General features: G+C 40.9%; 1 protein-coding gene across 8 annotated transcripts in view; it reads left to right on the plus strand.

The window, feature by feature from the left end:
• Positions 1-23861, plus strand: part of LOC105498929 (ERCC excision repair 6 like 2) — a 153296-nt gene that overhangs the window by 98970 nt on the left and 30465 nt on the right. For 7 of the 8 annotated variants that reach the window (XM_071077440.1, XM_071077445.1, XM_071077446.1 and 4 more), the window contains exon 18: positions 20906-21087. In XM_071077440.1, coding sequence (XP_070933541.1) covers positions 20906-21087 — 182 coding nt within the window. Of the gene's footprint in view, positions 1-3588; positions 4314-20905; positions 21088-23861 lie in introns of those variants that run through there. The other variant, XM_071077447.1, reaches the window with a different exon arrangement.

Here is a 23861-nt window from a genome sequence, read left to right on the forward strand (position 1 = left end):
GGACCAGAGAAAATATAAATTAAACTGGAAGTTTAAGACGGGGAGAAAGTTAGAATACAAATGCATAGGACGTAACATGTTCTACCCAGATATTGTATAAAGTTAAAAAAGATATTGCTAATTTGATTGAGTTTTCTGGTAGAAAAAACAAAGGAGGTAAGCTGTCTATTTAGTGATACCTCAACTAGTGCATGTAGAAATGTGTGTGGGCAGTTTGGGTGGTCACAATGGCTGAGTGTCTGACTGGCATTAATGTCTGGAAGCCAGGGATTCCAAATGGCTCTCCTGGACAGAGGACTGGGTTGAGGGGGCAATGGGGAGGCACTCCCACATGCAAAGAATTGTTCTGCCCAAAATGCCACAACACCCTGCTGAGAAAGGCTGAGTGAAATGTTTGTCCTTAAAGAAGAAAAAAAACAAAAAACAAAAAAGCAGTGGTTCTAGGAGAAGCAAAGCTTTTCCTAGCACTCACTTTGAAGGAAATTTGTCACTTGGGGTTTTTTGGGGACCACAGAACGATATAGTAAACAGCCAGTTGTCTTATAATAGCCCTAGAATAAATCTAATAACGGACTTTGAAAGGCTATCCTTTCTAGCCTTTTTCAATGTAGTCCATAGGCCCAATGCCAAACTACAACTTGTGAAAGCATTCTTTCATGACCCAAATATGCTGCTTTTTATACTCGTCTTCTCATTTGATCCAGGAATGTACCATCTCTCAACCAACACTTTAAACAGCATTTCTACACTTTGATTGCCTTGTATGTGCCGTCTGAAAAAGGCAGGCCGAATTATGTTGGGTTTTCCAGAAACTTGCTTTGTTAGGATAAAGAGTATGTCAGAATCTTTTAAACAGATAGCTAATTTTTTAGTAGGATTTTTTTTTAACTGTGCCCTTTTTTAAAACCTTCTCCTTCTACATACAAACAAATTTTAATGTGAAATGTCAGATAATTTGGCAAACCACTGTAGTGGATGTTAATGAAATAACTGGATACTGGTCATTAGCTTATCTAAATATTTATTAGAGAAGAAATTTACAAGCATATAATTTCTCCAACAATTGACCTAAGAAGCAACCTGCTTCTTAAGCAAAGTGATAAAAATAAAATGCTGGAAACACAGTTTGCCTGTGAGCTCTTACAGTCCAAATATTTTTGAGGTGGACAACACAATCTCGTTAGAAACCTTGTCTCTTTACAGTGATTTTCAGAGGGAGGGGCATCTCTTGCTAGGAAACGAATTGGAATACCTACTCCCTGGGTGTTATAATATACCCTTCGAGGCTGTCTATCTCCCTCATCACACATACACCAACTTAGTAAACCTTTTCAGAGAAGATAAAGAAATTAGTTGTTTAATGACTACATTGTGGTGAAGTTCTAAAGCCACTAAATGGGAGGTCCATTCCCATGGCGCCCTTGCTAGCAGCCCAAGCACAGTCTACAGAAACACTCATTTCAGTGGCTGACTTCAGTCAGTAATTGATACAGCAAAATTTCATTCTAACATTTCAAAGCTGTCTCACAGAATTTCTGAGAAGAAAAGTTCCCAATCACTGATTTCATCATATCGCATCATTATTACTTCAACACCTTTAATGAGGAAATCATTGAAACACACTCATCATCTTTGGCTAGAGAGACGTACGTTACTCAGAGGTTTTGCAGCTGGTGTGGCAGTGGGTGGCAATAGTTAATTTACAGTTTTGAAAAAAAAAGCTACGAGAAGAAAAGAGAATAAACAAAGGGAAAGGGAAATGAAGCAAGAACAAAAGAGACTCAATCATAGTGTTAGAAAATACCTGCAAACTTCTTGATCCTGAAGTCTCCAAAAAGCTCAGACCTCCCAGCGATAGTACAGTATCTTTCATCTGGGGCTCAGTCTAGAATCTTTTTGGTGACTGGTAATTCCTCTGAGTGCTTCATGTCTGTCATCAAAGTTTTATTAAAAAACTTTACTTGTGTTTGAAAAGATTGTGTGTGCATGCATGTGTGTCTGTAGCCAGTTGCAGACATGTTGTCTCAGTAAGAAAATAAATCCTATTTGTTTTATGAAATCAGTACACAAGTAACAGTTGCCACAGTATACCAGTATTCCAACTTCAAAAGAGTACCGTAGAGTCTGAATCAGAACCTTTAACTAGATTGCAAGGGAATATACTAAAATGAAAACTTCTAAAAGAGAAGTAATAAACACCGTAATGCTAGATAAAATCCTATGGTCTTTCAGAGTTTTTCATGTATAGTAATTATTTGATGTACAGTAATTATTAATAACCAAAATGACAAAAACTGTGAATCTACTCTTCAAATTCAACCATGGATCTTAAAAAGGAGTAGAATGTACTCTAGAGTTCGTCTGTTATTTTGCTGTATGGAAGTATGTCGCGGAGCTGAACTGTACCTGTTTGTGATGTGATGCCCCCTTTTCTCAGTCAACTGCACGTTTTCAACTTAAGTTTGCATAAAATTTTCTGAAAAGAAATGTACAAAGACAGCCTTCAATTAAGGATTAATCACTATGGCAACTGAGATGTGGTGACTGAAGGGGGAGGATGTATTCTCCCCTCAGTTTCCTGCCAGCTGTCATAGTCAACCTCTGCTGCCTGAATCCAAGCCAAAATATCGACTGTGACCAACTCTAAGAAACTATATCTGTATTTTTATAAATTGGTACAAGTATCAGACTATAAAAGAAGACTTAATCCCTTGAATTGGATGACAGACACTTGGCACTCTTGTGAGTGTTTGACAGAGAAATAACGGGTCGCTTTGTAGTAAAACCTGGATTAATAGTAAGCCCCTCTTTATGTTATTGCAGTGTGGTGTAAATGAGAGAACTAAGCGTGCTGTCAGCCCGGGGCGGGAGGTAACGTGGGGAAGTGTCTTTTATATAACCAGTGCAGGTTTAAGCACTGTTCAGAATACTGTAAATACAAAATATTGTGTTAGTAAGAACTTCTCTTTCTTGTATTTGTATTAGATTGGCATTCTGTAGATTACTTAAAGAAAGGATTTCTGTGAGCTACGGTGGGTTTGATTGCAGTATGTTTATACAGCTTTTGGAGTCAGCTAGGAGGGATGGACTGTTTACAGTGAGCAGACTTTGGGGAGATAGAGCATTCCATTATCCTGTTTTTCAGGATAATGAATGGCATGATGATTTAAAGTAATTGTTCACAAATGGCTGGTTTACAAAGTAGTCCAGTAAGCAAGGTTTACGGTTTCAGCATGTAACTCTTACTGGGTGGGATAGTTCATGGTCTTAATCGTTTCTCTTTTTGTAGCTAGACATTAATTTTATGGCATTTGTATCAGAAAGTTACTCTTTCAAATAATTTTAGTAGAAATCAAGATTTTAAAATGTGTGTGTGTGTGTGTGTGTGTGTGTGTGTGTGTATGAAATTATGTGACTGGTATTGACATGAAAAAGGCTTTTGTGTTTCTACACCTAGAAGTAGGATTGGTTGTAGATAGCTTTCTGATTCGGAAGATAATATGTCATTTGAATAGAAAATACCTGCTACTTAGAGGAAGGAGAATCCAGTTTTTAAACTATAAACATAGAGACCTATTCCCCTGCTAGCTGGAGGCTACAAGAAGCTGTAGCATCTTTCCGCACAATGATGATACCAGGATTCATGGACTAATGTAACTGATGAGCTGATGTGTGCAAAACACATTCAACACCTTGCAAGAAAGGCATTGAAATTATTCAAAAAATGTAATTTTTTATTATTGTAATTATGATTATTGCTTACCAATGGGGTGATGTGTAAATAAGTCTCTACAATAACCTGCTATTTGCTTCTCTGGTTCCTTGTTTAAAATTCTTTGTCACCTGTGTCTGCTGATTGAACTCCTACCCCTTGTATCATCTGTGACAGCTCTCCCCCAACTCTTCTCCAAAGCAATATAAATTTTTCCTCATTCTTCTCTTTACTTGTGTGTGTTTATCTGCTATAGCAGTTACCTCATTGTATTATGCAATACTAGATGAATATGTACAAGATGCTTTTGAGTGCAGGAAATAGAATAACCATCAAACATTGGGCTATATAGTAAGTCACTAAACTAATTCAAATAACAGCAGGTCTGGAAGGAGGCATTTTCAGGTGTGACAGCCCCATGACACTATAGTGTCACTAAACTAATTCAAATAACAGCAGGTCTGGAAGGAGGCGTTTTCCAGTGTGACAGCCCCATGACACCACAGGGATTCAGGCTCTTTCATTTTCTGCCCCGCTATCTTTAGTAAATTAACTTTCAGTCCTTAGGTCTTTTGCCTCATGTTGCCAGATGACTATTGCAACTCAAGAACTCATTTCCTCAAATAAATCTATTCTGAGGATAGGGAAGTGTAATTGTCTTCATATCTCTCTCTCTCCTATTGTATTGTATTTATTTATTTATTTTGAGACAAGAGTCTTGCTGTCACCCAGGCCGGTGTGCAGTGATGCAATCTCTGCTCACTGCAACCTCTGCCTCCCAAATTCTAGTGATTCTCCTGCCTCAGCCTCCTGAGTAGCTGGGACTACAGGCACATATCAGCACAACTGGCTGATTTTTGTATTTTTAGTAGAGAAGGGGTTTTGCCATATTGCTGAGACTGGTCTCAAACTCCCGACTCAGGTGATCCACCCACCTTGGCCTCCCAAAGTGCTGGGATTACAGGCATAAGCCACCATGCCCAGCCTTATCTCTCTCCTTTTGTCGGGTGTATTAGTCCATTTTCACATTGCTGATAAAGACATACCAGAGACTGGGTAATTTATAAAGAAAAAGATTTAATGGACTCACAGTTCCACATGGCTGGGAGGCCTCACAATCATGGTGGAAGGTGAAAGTCATGCCTTACATGGCAGCAGGCAAAAAGAAAAATGAGAGCCAAGAGGAAGGGACAACCCCTTATTAAACCATCACATCTCGTGAGACTTACTCACTACCATGAGAACAGTATGAGAGAAACCACCCCTATGATTCTATTATCTCCCACTGGGTCCTTCCCACAACACAGGAGAATTATGGGAGCTACAATTCAAGATGAGATTTGGGTGGGGACACAGCCAAACCCTATCATTCTGCCTCTGGCCCCTCCCAAATCCCATGTTCTCACATTTGAAAACCAATCATGCCTTCCCAACAGTCCTCCAAAGTCTTAACTCATTCCAGCATTAACTCAGATGTCCACAGTCCAAAGACTCATTTGAGACAAGGCAAGTCCTTTCTGCCTATGAGCCTGTAAAATGAAAAGCAAGTTAGTTAGTTTCTAGATACAATGGATGGTCAGGAATTGGATAAATACACGCATTCCAAATGGGAGAAAGTTGGCCAAAACGAAGGTGCTAAAGGCCCCATGCAAGTCCAGAATCCAGTGGGGCAGTCAAATCTTAAAGCTCCAAAATGATCTCCCAGGACTCCATGTCTCAACATCCAGGTCACACTGATATAAGAGGTGGGTTCCCATCGTCTTGAGCAGCTCTGCCCCTGTGGTTTTGCAGGGTACAGCCTCTCTCATGACTGCTTCCATGGGCTGGCATTGAGTGGCTGTGGCTTTTCCAGGTGCACAATGGATGCTGTCAGTGGATCTACCATTCTGGGGCCTGGAGGATGGTGGCCCTCTTCTCACACCTCCACTAGGCAGTGCCCTATTGGGAACTCTGTGTGGGGGCTCCAACCCCACATTTCCCTTCTGCACTGCCCTAGCAGAGGTTCTCCATGAGAGCCCCACCCCTGCAGCAAATGTCTGCCTGGACATCCAAGGGTTTCCATCCACTAAAATCTAGGTGGAGGTTCCCAAACCTCCATTCTTGACTTCTTTGCACCCGTAGGCTCAACACCACATGGAAGCTGCCAAGGCTTGGGACTTGCACCCTCTGAAGCCATGGCACAAGCTGTACCTTGGCCCCTTTTAGCTGTGGCTAGAGTGGCTAGGACACAGGATACCAAGCCTCTACCATTTTTCTATGAAACCATTTTTTTCTTCCTGGGCCTCAGGGCCTGTGATGGGAGGGGCTGCCGCAAAGGTCTTTGATGTGCCCTGGAGACATTTTCCTTCTCAAAGAGGTTCAATAAATGAAAATGTGAATAATTATTCTAATTTGTTAGTATGAGCATAACTCTTTTGTGGTGAGTTGGCATTAGGTAAGACAAATATGTCTGAACTGGAATTTGTGATATTTTGCAAATGATCTGATGAAGATAATACACCTTTAATATAACTAGGATCTGCTCTCACAGTTTTTATAGCAAGATGGTAAGTTGATGTTTTATTTTAGAGATGTCAGCCATCTTGTTAGCCACATTACTTAGTATCAGTCAAATTTCAGTTAAGCTATAAACAAGTCTCATGACTAGCATTACCTGCTTCAGAGTGGATTGGAAAACCATATCCCACTATTTCATTTGCTATGTAAGGCTATTTTGTTGCAGGTGAAATAATTGAATGCCTTAACAGCAAGGACTTTTTATCTTGTTTAGAAAACTTGTTTGGCAAATGTCCTCCAGAAATTAAGTTTTCTTTGTCGTTGAGTTGGGGGAAAAATAACCCTGTTACTCCTCTGTTCTCACCTCACAACAATCAACACACAAGATTTCTGTGACCAGCTCTGTGGGGGATTCTCCCTTACACCAGCGAGCAGTCAGTTCTGTAGCAGATGCCGGCTAGGTGTCCTCTGATTCCGTTCCAGTACTATCTGCCTGGATACAGTATCAGATCCAACAGGTTGAACACTCAGTCCCACAAGACTCCCCGCAGCTTGTCACTCAAAAGACCCAGTTTGTTTTGCCTGCGCTGCTAACCAAGCAGCTGTAAATCAGGGTTCCCACAGTCCGCTCCCGGGGCTTGTTTAATTTGCCAGAGCAGCTCACAGAACTCAAGGAAATACTTAGGGTTACCATTTTATTAGGATAGAGATGAAGAGCTGCGTAGGGTGAGGTATGGGAAGAGGTGCAGAGCTTCCACACTCAGTCCTGAGTTCTCCGCCCTCTGAGAATGTCCACCTTCTCAGCTATCCAGATGTTCTCAAAATCCAGGACTTTGGGGTTTTTATGGAGGCTTCGTTACATAGGTATGGTTGATTCAATCAGTCGTACCTATGTAATGGTTATGATGGTTAAGCCACTGGTGATCAGCTTAACCGTCAGCCCCTGTTCCTTCTCTGGAGGTTGGGGGTGGGGCTGACAGTCCCAACCCTCTGACCCTGCCTTGATCTTTCAGGTGACCAGCCTCATCCTGAAGCTCCCTAGGGGGCTGCCAGCCACCAGCCAACTCATTAGCATAGAAAAACACATCACTGTATTTCAAGGATTTTAGGAGCTGTATGCCAGGAAACCGGGACAGAGACCAAATGTCTGTTTCACAATATCACAGTCATATTTGTGTAAGTTTATAGTCATCCAGCAAGCATTTATTGAGAACCTATAGGGCATGACTCAGGACTTAGTACAATAAAAATACATGGTTGCTCTCTGGATTACAGGAGTGTGATCTAGTTAAATAGATAAGACCTAAACAATCAAAATAATTTCAAACAGTACAGGGGGCCCTACCTATTCAAAGAGATCCCCTAGATTTCATTGTATTTCTCTGATGGGTGAAATGAGGATCTTTGGCCTATGTGCAGCATTATTTGGTTTGGTATGTTGTATGAGATGACATAAAATCTTAAATCAAGGTACATTCCATTTTATAATAAAGCTGCCAAATGAGAAATCAAAGCAATAATGCAAGAAAAGAGTATGCAAGGGAAGTCTTGTGAAGCTGTACCTTCGAGCATAGGTAGGACAGTGTTGGGCAAGGAACTAGGTTCTGAGGAAATCTGGAGCCAGAAATGTGATGATGTGTTTGGCAGCTAGTGAGAAGACTGGACTGACCAGGCAGACTTACATTGGACCACAGAGAGCAGTAAGGAACATAGGGGGTTAAGAAAAAGTCATGAAGAGCCTTTCATTTAGGGCAATAATCAATAAATGTTAAACTGATCTGAACAGACTGAGATGTTAGGCTTTATACTCTGACAGGTTAATTTTCAAGATATGCCAAATACCTAATCATTCCACAGTGAAGAAGGCCAGGAGCCAGGCTGGAGCAGGTTGATGTAATGATTATTCTAGACAAAGACTATTCTATTTTCACTGAACAGGTGGGGGACCATTTCATGTGTGTTGATATAAAGCTGGGTGAAGCCCAGACCTACTCATGATTATCATGATCAAACTTGCCAACATGGAGGTATCAAGTATGTGTTGAATGAAGACTTTCCAGTTTATTAGAGACTGACAGTTGTCAAAGTGTGGTCCGTGGACCCTAAGATAGCCCCAAGACTCAGGGGGGTCCACCTTTTCACTTGTTGACATTTGTACTAATGATTCAAAAGCAATGTTGGGGAGCCTGCTGGCAGATTAGTATGAACAGGCAGTGGCCCTTAATTGTAGTAGTGAGACAAGATAGCTCCCTTGACCCCCTTCACAGGCGGGAACTGGAGTGGCTCATTTCACTCAGCCCGCCGCTGGCCACTCCTTGTAGGAGGGAGTGTACAGGTGAGCAAGCAGGTATGGGAATAGGAGCGAAAAAACGCTGCAACCTACGAGTCGCTCCTCTCTGGTGGGAGCAGGCTCTGTGCAGGCCCTGCAGCAGCATCCAAGCATATTAAAGAACCAGCGGTCTTTAAGCTCTGCCATCTGGGGACAGCTAAGTGCCACCCAGCTCAGTGGAGGGTCAGGGTGGCAGCCCCTGCCCTCTTGGCACTTGGGTTCTTGACCGGTGTCCAGGAAGAATCAGGTCATATGAACTGTTTGAAAGGTGATGCCTGCGGAAGACTTTGTTGAGCACTGAGCGGCTCTCAGCAGAGAGGGAGGCTGGAAAGGGGATGGGAAGGTGATCTTTCTCCTGAAGCCTGGCTATCTCCGACCAGGCCCCTCTCCAAGCTCCAAGCTGCACCGGCTGAAGTTAGCTGCATCTGTCCATAGTCTCCGATGCCCAGTTGCTTCCCTGCTTGCTGCTCAGCTGGTAGTGTTGCTCTGCCAGCTAAGTCTTTTATGGGCTCAGGATAGGGGCAGGGGCCAGCCAAAAAGGCAACGTTTGGGTAGAAAAACGGGGTCAGCTGTTTCCATGTAGGGCCACAGATCCAGGCTGGGCTTAAGGGTGGAGTTTAGATGGGAGCCCAGTCCTTCTGTATCACTAGTAGTTAATGGATTTTTTACCACCACATTGTTGCAGGAAAAGAAAACTACTTTCTGTTATGAATATCTTCGAGGAAGCAGCAAAATTAATTTTAGCAAATCTCAACCCTTTACAAGCCCATCTTTTTTGTATTCTGTATGATGAAATGGGAAGTATGCATAAAGCACTTGAATGATTGTTTGAGTTGCACATTGAACTGGCTGCTTTTTTATGGAACACCATTTGGAAGAATGACTGACAGACGGGTTATTCAGACGTGGGTATTTGGCACTTCCTCAAAAAAATGAACTTATTGACCATGTCACTTCAAGGAAAATAATGGACAGTACTTGTTGCCAGTGATAAAATTCAAGCTTTCAAGTGAAAGTTAAAATACTGCAAAGCTTGTGTCTTCTACCATAGCATTGACATCTTCCCAGTACTTGTTTTTTCTGATAATAACAAAAGTGATTTTCTAACGTGGTACAATTAAATATGTCCATGTTTTGAAGATCTGCATAACTCTATTAATCAGTATTTTCTAAATGACCAGTGAATGATATTAAAAATCACACATAGGGAAAAGATTTACCAAAGTTCAAGATACACCAATGAATTTTAACAATGTAAACATTTTACTGAAAGGTTTCAGATTTTTAATGAAATTAACCTTGAGTTTTGGTATCGTGTCAAAAAAGAAAATCCATAATTATCTGAAAAGACTATTAAAATATTTTTCCCTTTTCTAACTGCACGTCTGTATGAGACCAATTTTCTTCATAAGCTTCATCCAAAACAACGTGTCACAACAGATTGAATGTAGAAACAGGAGAATTCAGCTGTCTTTTATTAAGCCAAATATTAAAGACATTTGTAAAAATATAAAACATAGCCACGCTTCTCACTAACTTTTTGGTTTTTTGCTTTGGAAAGTACAGTTACTTTTGTCTTAAAAAGTTCCTTATGTTAACATATAATGGGCTTTTATTTTAATTAGTTAATAAAGACTTTAAATTTTCAGTAGATGTAACCCACACAGACAAAAACTCTTTGAGATTCTCGATTTTAAAGTATAAAGGGGTTTTAAGACCAAAAAGCTTCAGAACTACTGTCTTAGACCCATATGAAAACAGTTGCCTTATCATTAAATTCACTTCTGCAGGATATGCTTCCATTTGGCCTTTCTGTGTGTGAAAATGTTACTTTCTCTAATCATAACCAAAGAAAGCATATCAGAATAGAAGAGAGTAAAGATGATGTGATTATCGGGAATTAACTCTAATACTAAAAAAGCGGAATCTTTAACATATTTTAGCACTTTATTATTAATAATAAATAATTACATCAAATCTCACAACTAGTTGTAATGTCTCAGTGTCATTTGTGGTACGTGCTTGAAATCTTCTTCCCCAGACACTGGAGAGCCATTTGGTGGCTTTCTAATCAAATCAGCCTAAGTGGCCCAGCCGGAGGCCTGGGCGGAGGGACGTGAGGAGCCTCAGCTAGCCACTGGAAAACACAGGCAGCAGTGAGTGCCTGCCAGGAAAGGCTTTCTTTGGTTAACTTTTTTTCACCAGCACCATTCTTCTGTGATCTTTGTTGCCAGCGATACGAAATATAACAGGTATTGTTTCATATGAGGTCACATATAACAAGTATTATTTCATATGAGGTCTTCAGGTAGTCTTTATATAAAATATGATAATACAAATAAAACTTAGTACCTAGAGAGATTTGAAATTGAGGTCAAGGCCACAAGATGTGATGGACCTATCCATTAGTACTTAGTGGAGATCCTACAAAGACTAGTAGAATTGTGAATTTTAAATACGAAAGAGACTGGTAGGAGTCCCAGATCCAAATCTCCCATCTCCTAGATCCCATTCTCCAGATCTTTCATTATCCCCAAGATGATCCTCAGAAAGGTACAGAATCTCCCCAAATGGAAAGAGTAAGTGGCAAAGTAGGGCCTGGATGCCAGGGCCATGGTGCTGAGCCCAGTGCTCAGACGGCTCTCTGGAAAGGCTTCGATCCCTCTCTAGCCTTTGTCTGTAGGAGGAATTAATGGGAATTTACTCCTGGGCTGCACTCCCATGGAGGACTGAGAGTATCAGCGAAATTTTCCACTGCACATCTGCAAGCTTTGGTGAAGGTAATTGCTATGGTCTCGCTTGGCCCTTTCCCGCAGAGCCATCAGATCAGCAGCCCCCAGGGAGACGGAGTTCCTGTGTGTCTGTCTGTAGCACATGGCATTCACCTGCTCCCCTCAATGCTGCCACTTCGCATCATTTTAGATAGATGGGTTTCCTGGACAGTGAGTCACCCCTGTGAGTGATGCTGAATTTCCACAAGCAGCTTCTATCAGATTTAATTTGATAAGTGCTTATTTGAAGAGATACTTCCATTATTCTTTAAAAAAAAAAAATTAAAAATAAAAATAAAAATAACAGCTCAGGACAGCCAGTATAAAGTTGTCCCTTTGTGGCTGACTCAGAAAGCAAAGCACTATTGAAAAAGAGTTTAGCTGGATTATATAATAAGTATTACTCCTTCCAGGAGGAGAGCAGACCCATGGCTAAAAACTTCCATCTCCCTCTCTCCCCAGAAAAGGTTTTGGATTTGAATGCAAATGCTGTTGTTTTTTTGAGATTTGAACATCATTTTTAAACATAGGCAGAAAATTTGACTCTTCTTTTGTGGTGGGTCCTCTGACCAAATGGCTTTTCTGCAGATGGTTAAGACAATTCAGGGATAGCTCATAGTTGCCTTAGGTTCTTTTTGAGTATTGGAAAACTGCGTTTACAGTAATGTTTTCTATCTCCAGGCACAAACCTTGAGTGATTTTGAGTATTTTCATACTTAAGCAAAAATCCTGAAATTTTTTGTTGTTTTGTCACTTTGTGGCAGAGTTGGCATGATCAGGTGGATATGAGGGCTTGTGGCCACACGGTGTGCCCTTGTGTGATGACCTTAGAGTGTCTTGTGAAGCTCAGGAACAAGGTGTACAAAGAGCTGTCCTGGGATGGGCAGATCCTTTTTGACCTTAGAATCAGAGTTTTTAATTAAGCCTTCCACTCTAGCTTCTCAGTGGGTCAGAGCCATCAGAACCTTCCAGTGGCTTTGAAGATCTCCTCCTTGTTTCCAGTTTTCTCATTGACTCATCAAGCCTAGTTGTCTGGTTATGGAAGAGTTGGTGTAGCTGTTCAGCATGCACTGCTCTGTGTTCTGTTTGCTCCATGAGGTATATTCTGGAGAAGCCAGCCCAGTAGATAGATCCGTTCCACACTTGCTTAATAAAAGATTTCACTGCTTCCACGTAGCCTCCTGTGGACAGCGGTCAGGCTGTTCCGCTTCCCTGTGCACCATCCTCCCAAGCTTTCTCTGCAACTTGGAGTATACAGATGAGCAGGGGAGAATGAATCAGATTCTCTCTGCAGATTGTCAGCTATAGCTGTGTCTCCAGGAATTCACCCAGAGATTTAGAAAGATGCAGAGATTACTGAATACTTCTCCTGCGGAAATGGGAACTAGAGGCTGTTCTTGATTGCATTTGAAACTCACTCTCCTGGATTGTAACTTTTTTGCGTCGTTTGTTACAGTGTATGGGTATGGGAACGATTCCTCCCTATCAACTTTTTTTCACTCCTTTGCTATTCCTACCTAGGTGCCCTCTACCGTTCTTTAATAACTTACCTCCAAAATTACTTTTTACTTGGAGAATATTAATAGAGGGTTTCTTTTTTCTTAAACATTCTCTGAACAAGTCTAGTACAGTCTTCTACTATATAAAGATTTATTCCATATGTAGCTGAGTAAATAGAAAACTGCTGATTTAATCATGTGCCCGTGAGGTAGGGAGGAATCTTCCTTATGTTTTTAAGTATACTGACATCACAGATAGCTGTCTGCAAAGTTGTTAAGAGTTGATTTTGTTTTACTTACCCTTTCATATCAAAAATCTAAACTTTTTTAGTTGAGCCTTTCAATAAATATCATTTCAATGAAAATAATGCAACTTGGTTCAGATCTAATGCCTTGAAATACACAGAATACACTTTTGGTTCAGAAGAAAAAGAGTATTATCAAAGTTCATTTGGATGTTTCATACTGTCGGTCTAAGTGAAGATGAGGAACTTTTCTGCTGTTAACCAGTATAACCCTAAAACTTGACCGTAAGAAGCCAGTGATCGTAAGAAGTCAGTTATAGAGGATGATGGATAGTAGATCCAGGGTGGACTCATTCTGGCTACTCTGAAGAAGAAACTTTTCCCTACAAAAGTGCCTTCTTGTTTATTATAATCCTAATCTATAGGCATTCCTTGTTTTAGTGTACTTCGTTTGATTGCACTTTGTAGATAATGCCTTTTTTACAAAGTTTTGTGACAACCCTGCTTCACACAAGGCTGTTGGCATCATTTTTCCAACAGCATGTGTTCACTGTGTGTCTCTGAGTCACACTTTGGTAATTCTCACAATATTTTGAAGTTTTTCCTTATTATTATATGTGTTAAGGTGATCCACAGATCACATGCATGATCTTCGATGTTCCTGTTGTAATTGTCTTGGGCACCAACTGCACCCATTCAAGATGGCAAACTTAATAAATGTGTGTGCTCCGACTGCTCCACCAGCCAGCCATTTTCCCTCTCTCCCTCTCCTTAGACCTCCCCCTTCCCTGAAATGCAACAGTATTGAAGTTAGGCCAATTAATAATCCTACAATGGCCTTTCATTGTTCAACTTTAAAGGAAGAGCCTTACATCTCTCACATCAAAAGCTAGAAATGATGAAGCTTCATTAGAAAGGCATCTCAAAAGCCAAAATAGGCTGAAAACTGGGCACCTGTGCCTAACAGCCAGGTTGTGAATGCAAAGGAAAGTTCTGGAAGGAGATTAAAAGTGCTACTTCAGTGAACACACAGACGGTAAGAAAGTGGAACAGCCTTATGCCGGACGTGGAGAAAGCTGTAGTGGTCTGGGTCAAAGCTCACACCAGCCATAATATTCCCTTAAGCCACAGCCGGATCCAGAGCAAGGCTCTAACGCACTTCAGTTCTGTGAAAGCTGAGGAAGGTGTGAAAGCCGTAGAAGAAAACATTTGAAGCCAACAGAAGTTAGTTCATGACATTTAAGCTAAGAAGCTGTCTCCATGGCATAAAATTGCGAAGGTGAAGCAGCGAGTGCCAATGTGGGAGCTGCAGCGCGTTATCCAGAAGACCTAGCCAGGATCGCTGATGAAGGTGGCCACACTAAACAATCGATTTTTCAATGCAGACAAAACAGCCTTCTGTTGGAAGATGTCATCTAGGATTTTCATAGCTAGAGAGGAGAAGTCAGTGCCTGGCTTCAAAGGACAGGCTGACTCTCTTGTTAGGGACTAGTGCAGCTGGGGACTTTACGTAGAAGCCAGTGATAATTTACCATTTGGAAAATCCTAGGGTCCATAAGGATTATGCCAAATCTATTCCACTTGTGCTCTATAAATGGACCAACAAAACCTGGATGACAGCCCGTCTATTTACAGCATGGCTTACTGAATATTTCATGCCCACTGTTGAGACGTGCTACTCAGAAAAGAAGATTCCTTTCAAAATATTGCTGCTCATTGACAGTGCATCTAGTCACCCAAGAGATAGGTGGAGATGTACAAGGAAATGAATGTTGTTTTCATGCCTGCTAACACCATGGATCAAGGAGTAATTTTGGCTTTCTTATTTAAGAAATACAGAGCCAGGCACAGTGGCACATGCCTGTAGTTCTAGCTACTCAGGAGGCTGACCTGGGAGAATCACTTGAAACCAGGAGTTCAAGACCAGCCTGGTCCACTTGGTGAGACCCCATCTCTAAAAATTAAATTTGAAAAGAAAGAAAATAAGTTTCGTAAGACTATAAATGGCATCAATAATGATTTCTCTGGTGGACCTGGGCATAGTCAGTTGTTAAGCTTCTGGAAAGGAGTCACCATTTTAGATGCCATTTAAAACATCTTTGATTCATGGGAGCGTGTCAGAATATCTACATTAACAGAAGTTTGGAAGAAGTTGATTCCACCTCTCATGGATGACTTTGAGAGATTCAAGACTTTAGTGGGGGAACTAACTGCAGATGTGGTGGAAACAGCAAGAGAACAAGAATTAGAAATGGGAGCCTGAAGATGGAACTGAACTGCTGCAATCTCGTGATAAAACTTTAATAGGTAAGGAATTGCTTCTTACGGATGAGCAAAGAAAGTGGTTTCTTAAAATGGACTCTATCCTAGTGAAGATGCTGTGAGCATTGTTGCAATAGCAACAAAGAATTTAGAATGTTACATAAACTTAGTTGATAAAGCAGTGGCATAATGTATGCACACCTAATAGACTACAATATAGTGTAAGCATAATTTTTATATGTACTAAGAAACCAAAAAATTTGTGGTGGTGGTCCAGAACCAAATCTACTATAGTAAGTTATAATTGTCACTACAATAGCAACTGCACTGCAGCATTATTTATCTTGTACCATTTATTGTGAAAGATTGACTACTATTTTAATGAAGCAAACTTTTCTAACGAGCACTAAAATGTTTATAAAGTAGATATGGTTTTTCAAAAAACAAGAATATTTGAAAACTATACCAATGGCACTGCTGCTTAAAACAGCGGTTTTTCAACTCTTTCTGGCCACATACACCTTTAAGAACATGATTAAAGCCATGGGCTCTTTTTTTGAAAAAATGTGTTCATGCTCAAATGTGTAAATACAGCTTCAGGGGATTCATCGATAACGCTTTCTGAAGTCCCTGAAACCCATCTGCTGAACATTTGGAGGGTCAGTGGACCCAGGTTAAGACCCCCACTCTCCCTGCCAGTGAAAAACAATTAATGGCCCCCTCAAAGATGTCTGTTGACTCATTTCTGGAACCTATGAATACATTACATTACCCAGCAAACAGGAAAAGGAATTAAGGTTGTAGATGCAATTTAGGTTGAATCAGCTGACCTTGAGATGGGTCAGTTGGATGTATGCAGTTAAGGATGTTAATTAACCCGCTTTGATCCTGGATTATCTGGATGGGCCCAATCTAATCACATTAGTTATTAAAAGCAGAGCACCTTTCCCGGCTGTGGTGAGAGGGTGATGTGACTCTGAAGAACAGAGAGGAAGGGTTGCTAGCTTTTGAAGGGGACCACAAGACAAGGATTGTGGGCAGCCACCAGGAGCTGGAAAAGCAAAGAAATTCATTATCCCAGAGCCTTCAAAAAGGGATGCAGCCCTGCCAACATCTTGACCTTAGCTTAGTGAGACCCATGTCAAGCTTCTGACCTACAGAAGTATAAGATAATGAATTTATATTGTTTTAAGCCACTAATGTTGTGATACTGTTACGGCAGCAATAGGAAACTAATCCAGTACACTGCCCCCAACCCATACATAGTTTATACATGTAACCTTTAGAGCTTTCATTCAGAATAAGCCTAAATGGCACATTGATTCCTAAAATCTATTTTTAATGTAACTATTTTGTTTCACAGCCTTGTTTCAGTAAAATGTTAAAAGTTTCCTGCTAAAATGAAAATATGAAACTAGATAGATTTTTAAAAATAAAAGATAGCTGTTGAGCCCATGTTAAATAAGAATGATTTTCCTGGCCAGGCACGGTGGCTCACACCTGTAATCCCAGCACTTTGGGAGGCTGAGGCAGGCAGATCACAGGTCAGGAGATTGAGACCATCCTGGCTAACATGGTGAAACCCGGTCTCTACTAAAAATACAAAAAAATTAGCTGGGCGTCGTGGCAGGCGCCTGTAGTCCCAGCTACTCAGGAGGCTGAGGCAGGAGAATGGCGTTAACCCAGGAGGCGGAGCTTACAGTGAGCTGAGATCAGGAGACAGAGTGAAACTCCATCTCCAAAAAAAAAGAAATTTATTATTGCCTAAAAGAATCAGATTTTAAAATGTGGAATGTTTGGCAAAAAATTAAAGATCCACATGTCTAATAACTATGGTTGCAAAAGCTGAATTTTCCTAAAGAAGTTATGAAACTGATTTAAGAAAACTGTATCTGTATACATGTGAGCTTTGCAATGCTACCAGGGTCATAAAGACCCAGAGTAAACAAGTAAATAATTGACAATTGCCATTCCCTTGGCATGATTTCTCTGTGGCTTCAGAAGTTGCAAAATATGAGAATGGAATTTTCTTGGTTGGCCCAGTTCCTTCTCTTTCTGCTTACTCCCTTTACCTTCATGTAAGCAATATCATCTCATCTCATAGTAATGAATGATTATTTCTTGGGGGTATGCTAGGATGATGAGTCTTTGTATTAGGAACTTTTAGTGTTCATTTTGTTTTGTGATGGAAAATAAATGCATCAAATATCTTTCAAACTTTAACAACATTTTTCTTTCCATTAATGTTTTAAGATACAATTTTTTTTTTTTTTTTTTTTTTTGAGACGGCGTCTCACTCTGTTGCCAGGCTGGAGTGCAGTGACGTGATCTTGGCTCACTGCAACCTCCGACTCCCTGGCTCAAGTTATTCTCCTGCCTCAGCCTCCCGAGTAGCTGGGATTACAGGCACTCACCACCACTCCCAGCCAATTTTTGTATTTTTGGTAGAGATGGGGTTTCACCATGTTGGCCAGGATGGTCTCGATCTCCTGACCTCATGATCCGCCCGCCTTGGCCTCCCAAAGTGCTAGGATTACAGGCATGAGCCACTGCACCTGGCCCAGTTACAATTTTTTAAAATATATTTTTAAGGAAAGTATTTTTAACATTACTGATATAAAGCCCTGGTTCAACCTGACCACCTGGCATTTTGTGTTTGTCCATCTGAACCAAGTAGCTTTTGAAGATGTCAATTTTCCTTAGAAATGGTTCATTACTAAAGAACATATACTTGTTTTTGTCAGTTTCAATGAAATGAACCGGAATATAAGTTATAGAGGAAAATGTCTTATACAAAAAAGAAAAAAGATAAACATATCGTATTTTTTAAAATGGCTTGTTACTTTTAAATCCCTTAAGGGTAGGGGAAATAATCTTTGTATATATAAATATCTTTGTATCTCAAATGCATAGCATGTTGGCAGGAATGTAATAGGTGCTTAGTAAATATTTGTGGAATTAAAAGCCATTCCTTGCCCACATTCATTGAATGTATCACTGCTTAAATCCCATTGAACTTCTATTAAAAAGAAAAAAAAAGACCAGGCACAGTGGCTCACTCTATAATCCCAACACTTTTGGGAGGTTGAGGCAGAAGGATTGCTTTTGAACTCAGGGTCTTGCTATGTTACCCATGCCAATCTGGGCAACATAGCAAGACCCTGTGTCTATAAAATGATACAAAAATTAGCTTGGCCTGTGGACTCATGCCTGCAGTCCCCACTACTCGGGAGGCTGAGGTGGGAGGATCACTTGAGCCCAGGAGTTTGAGACTGCAGTGAGCTATGGTTACACCACTGCACTCCAGCCTGCACAAAAGAACAAGACCCTATCTCAAAAAAAAAAAAAAAAAAGTATATCAATAGCAAGAATCTAATGAATTCTAGTAGTCTTTGTATGTCTGAAAAGTTCTTACATGATAGTTTAACTGGGTATAGAATTCTAGGTTGACAGGTTTTTTTTTTCTCTCTGCATGTTGAAGATACCCCATTTTCTTTTGGTGGATAGGATTGTGATGTTAATGAGAAGCCTGATGTTAGTTTGGCTTTTGTTTGTTGGTTGGTTGTTTGTTTTCCTGAGACATGGTCTGGCTCTGTCACCCAGGCTGGAATGCAGTGGCACGAACTTGGCTCACTGCAACTTCTGCCTCCTGGGCTCAAGCCATCCTGCCACCTCAGTCTCCAGAGTAGCTGGGACTACAGGGGCATGCCACCACAGCAAGCTAGTTTTTGTATTTTTTTTGTAGAGAAAAGGTTTTGCCACATTGCCCAGGCTGGCCTTGAAATCCTGGGCTTAAAGCAATCTGTCCGCCTCAGCCTCCCAAAGTACTGGGATTACAAGTGTGAGCCACCGTGCCTGGCGTAATTTGGCATTTCTTTGTAGGATGTCTTATCCTCTTTCTCTGGTAGTTTTTAAGGTATGCCCTTTATCTGTGATATAACAAAATACAGATTTATTTTCATTTTTCCTACTAGGGATTCTTTCTCCTTTTTCAGTTTGAGGATTCCTTTCTTTTACAGGTCTCTGGCATTATCTCTTCCATTTTCTCCATTCTCTCCTGGCATTTTAGAAACTTTGCTATGTCTTCCGTCTCTTAACTTCCCTATTTTTTTTAGTCTCTGCACTTCATTCTGAGTAATTTTATCCTTCCAATTTATCAACTGCAGTGAGCTGTGATCATGGCACTGCACTCCAGCCTGGGTGACAGAGTGAGACTCTGTCATGTGTTTATTTATTCATAAATGAATATCTTTTCAGATTGCTTTATTATAGGTAATTCCTCAGATTTCAGTTCTTATATTTGTTACATATGCTCAACTTCATGATGGTAGGTTTTATATGTTCTTGATAATTTTTGTCTGAACTCCTCCTGTTTTCATTGGAATCAAAAGCATTCTCTGGCTTATGGCAGTCTTCCCATGGTATATTTTTTATTCACCCCTGATTGAGATCTGTGGTTTTCACTAGTTCTGGACAAATTGTTTATGTTGATTTTCAGCTTAGAGTTCCCATACCACCAGGTGGTACAAAATCACATTCCACACGTGGCACTGGCTGGGCATTCCTGTTCGTCACCAGTGATTCTTTCTATCTAGAGTAAGAAAGTGGTCTGCTTCTAGCCTGTGTCCCAGGTTTGGCTTTCCTGGCTTTAATTTGCAAATTTGACTCCTCATTCCTGTTTTGTGTTTCTTTGTTGTTTAGTGCAGGGAGTTAAACCACGTTTCCATCTCCGCTCTCCACATGAGTGCTGTAGACTATAACTTAAGGACCGACCCTACTAGGGCTGCTGAGCTTCAGCTCCTGCTCACCACTGTGGGACTTCCTTGTTCGGGGCACCTAGACATTCTGCTTGCTTACTTTTGAGCTCCAGTGTAATTTTGTTGTTGTTACTGTTAAATTGTATTTAGTATTTCTCTTTTTGGAATAGGATGAGGACTCTCTACCTATTCATACTGTATCATCTTGTCGGGAAAACTGGGACTATACATAAAGTTTATTTTTCTTGACTCACTGTCAGTAAAATTTGTTAGACAGGCAATTCATGGTCTCTGTAAAACGATTATGATTCCATCTATAATTCAGCCAACTGTAGTTAGCATCTCAAAATCACTAAATATTCTTGCAACCCAGCAGAGGTTGAAATAAATGTAAGATTTATGGTTTCTTATTTATTTATTACATAAAGATTGCTATTTTTTACATTTATGCATTATATGAAATTAGACAACTGAAAGACTGCTTAATAATTTTGCAATTATTAAATTAGAAAATTTTAGATATCCCATGTTTATGCCATAGTGTATATAATCATTAATTTTTATCCTTTGGTATAGTAGATATCAACATATGTATCAGTATGCCCGAGTCTTGACAACGGAAATAACATGTTATTGCCAATACTTTTATATCTTAAAGGTATAAAATAATTTTTTCCTGTGTCATTTTCTTAAAGACCTAGGTTAACATCTTCTGACGTTGATGTCAGTTGGGGAATGTGATTTACTTCATTATAAAGAGTGTGACATTCTCGTTATTTGACCAACAGTGACTATGTTTTCAGACATAGCTTTTGTTTCCTTTCTTTTTTTCAGACATATAAAGAAAAGGTGAATGCAAATACATTGCCACACACAAAGAAAGGCCAGCAACCGAGCGAAGGCAGCATTTCACTTCCTCTTTACATTTCACACCCTGTGAGCCAAAAGAAGAAAAAAGTCTGCCGGACAAACCAGACCACCTTCATAATTGGAGAAACACCAAAAGGAATCCGCAGGTACATCGTCTCTGACAACACTAGACTTGGAGAATAATTCTGAAGAGAAATGTAGCTTGGTAGTAAAATATACAAATATTTGGATTATAACCATAACTGACATCTGAATATTTCAGAAAAATCTGAATTTCAAAAATAAATTGCAAATGTTTTAGATGTTGTTAGAAGGCTAATCCCTGAATTGATTACCATAAAAAGGGAAATCATGTTATACAAAGAAATGAAATACTTAAGTACATTTTATTCATTCAGTCAATGAATATATTTTGAGCACCTAATATATGCCCAGGCATTGTGCTGAGTCTTGAATATACAGTGTGAAAAAAGGACAGATGTAGAGCCTGCACTACAGAGGAATGAGGTTGGCATCAAACCATAAAGTTTTAAAAAGTAAACCTACAAATAATTATAAAATGGTGTGTTGTAAGAAAAAAGAGAAAGAGAATAATAGAATGGGGAGGGGATGTGGAACCACCTTTCTTTTGGGAAGTCAGGGAAGACTGTCTACACAGGTAGCGTTTGTGTTAAGAGCTGAAGGATAACCATGCAAAGAACCAGAGTAGGAGCATCTCCAAGGAGGGAACAGGTTTGGTGTGGTCAAGGAGCTGAGAGAAGACTGGTGACCTTAGTGCAGAATAAACCAAGCAGAGAGTAGCATGAGATGGAGGGTAGAGACGCAGGCGGGGCTGGAGCGTGCCAACCCTTGGAGGCTACAGAAAGACTTTGGATTTTGTTCCAAGTGCAGTGGAAAACTGTTGAAGAATGGCACGATCTGATGTATCTTTTTGAAAGACAGTTCCAGCTTCCCTGTGGAGGAGGCAGAATGAACAAGGGTAGATGAGAAGGAACTCAGTGATGCGGGTTTGCACCAGAGTGGTTGCCATGAGGATAGAGCCAAGTGGATGAATTCAGTTTGGTGATGGACTGGTTCGGGAAAGAGAGAGAACAAGATTACTTCTTTCTGTCTTGAGCAACAGAGTGGAGGTACTGAATGGGGAAAACCAGAGAGAAACAAGTTCAGAGAGGAAAAAAATCAAGAGTTCCCTTTTGCTCATATGAAATGTGACATTCTGTGGAAAGGTTCAGTAGGCAGTGTATGTATGAGCTACTTCTGGTTTGGGGATTCAATTAATGGTTTAAATTTGGGAGTCATCAGCATAGAGTTTATAAATGGTCTTCAGAACTGTGAGACTATGTTTGCAGCCTAGGAACAGAGCACAGAGAGGAGGAGAGAAGCCCCAGGACACAGACTGGAGGCAGCAGCTCCTCCTGGAGGGAGGTGTAAGAGGCACAGTGTCAGGTCCTGAAGTCCAGGAGTAGTGAGAGGGTCTTAAAGGGAAGGAGTTCTTAACTTTATCAAATACTGCTGAGAACCAGAAGCAGATGACGTGGGAAACTGCCCACTGGAGGTAGTAGCAGAGCACTCAGCAGGCACCTTGGCAGGAGCAGCCTGGGAAGCAGTGCACAGGCCCTGGCGGGAGGTGGCAGGTGCTGTAAGTTTGGATGGAAGCGGTGGGCAGGTGCCTGCTGGTGGGAGGTGGCCAGAGCTATAAGTTTGAATGTAAAAAGTAGCAGCAGCCAGAGGGCATTGCGGGTCTTAGAGTTGAGATAGCAGAACCCGTTGTGTGTTGAGGGAAAAGACTTGTAGGAAAAAAAGAGATCATGTCAGAGAGGTGAAAACAGAAAGAGGGAGGGCCTGGAAGCAGTGGAGGGCGGTACCCAAACCACAGGCCATGGTCTGGCCTTTGAGAGGCGTTGAAAGAGAAGGGACAAACACAGGCACAGATGTGACATTTTCTCAGTGAATTGAGAACTGAAGCCCTAAGTTCAGAAAGAGAAAGATTTAGGGAGAGAGAAGTTAGGAAACAAATCATTTATAAAGTAGGAAAGTAGGCTTAATGGTACTAGAATTTCTGGATGGCGTTAAGTTCCCATTTGAGAATAATTTCAGGAAAATCATCTGTCCAGTTTGCATATTTTATTCAGCAAGCTTCAGTTGCTCTGTTGCAGACACAAGTAGAGAGATGGCTGGGTCTGCCCAGGGGTTAGAATGAAGGGAGAGAGAAGCAAGGAAGCTATAGAATGTTTGTAAAGGAGTGATTATAAAGTTAAACCTAAGCTGGACAAGGGAGGCTGATGGATCGTGCAAAAGCACAAGAGTCCGTGAATTTGAGGACTTGAGTTACCAGCATATCCCCCGGCATTGCTGTTGTGGGCGATCATCAAGCAGCTGAGCTGGAGCCTGAGATGACTGAGTCAGGGACTGGAGGTTGAGCTGTTGATGGTAATGACAATGGCAATTTATAAACTTGGGAGTAGGGGGCTAATATGGAGTTGAGATGAGTTTGGAGGTGAGCTAAAGAAAGTGGTGGGCCAGGTATTGATTGGGCGGGACATCCACATGAATATTGATGTTACCAAGAATGATGGCAAGAGATGGGGTGGGAAGCAAGATTAATCCAGAATCTTGAGAGTTTAGCTGCTAGCAGGAAGCAACGAAGGGGTCACTTAAGATTAAGGAGAGAACAGTTTAGCTGGATGGCATAAATGTTAAAGAGGGGAAGGAGTTTTCTAAGAAAAGAATGGTCTGGAAGCAGCAGTGTTTAGAAGCACTAACCCTGAGGTTGGAGAGCCATGAGATGCAAGATCCTTGCCTTGCAAGGGCTGCATGGGAAGAGGCAGTATCATCAGAGCACAGGACCATTCAGCATAGAAGTAGAAGACTCGGGGGACTGTTGGTTCCGGGGGCACCGAGGGATGGCTTGGAAGGGTGA

This window comes from Macaca nemestrina, chromosome 14, assembly GCF_043159975.1.
Source record: "Macaca nemestrina isolate mMacNem1 chromosome 14, mMacNem.hap1, whole genome shotgun sequence".
NCBI lineage: Eukaryota > Metazoa > Chordata > Mammalia > Primates > Cercopithecidae > Macaca > Macaca nemestrina.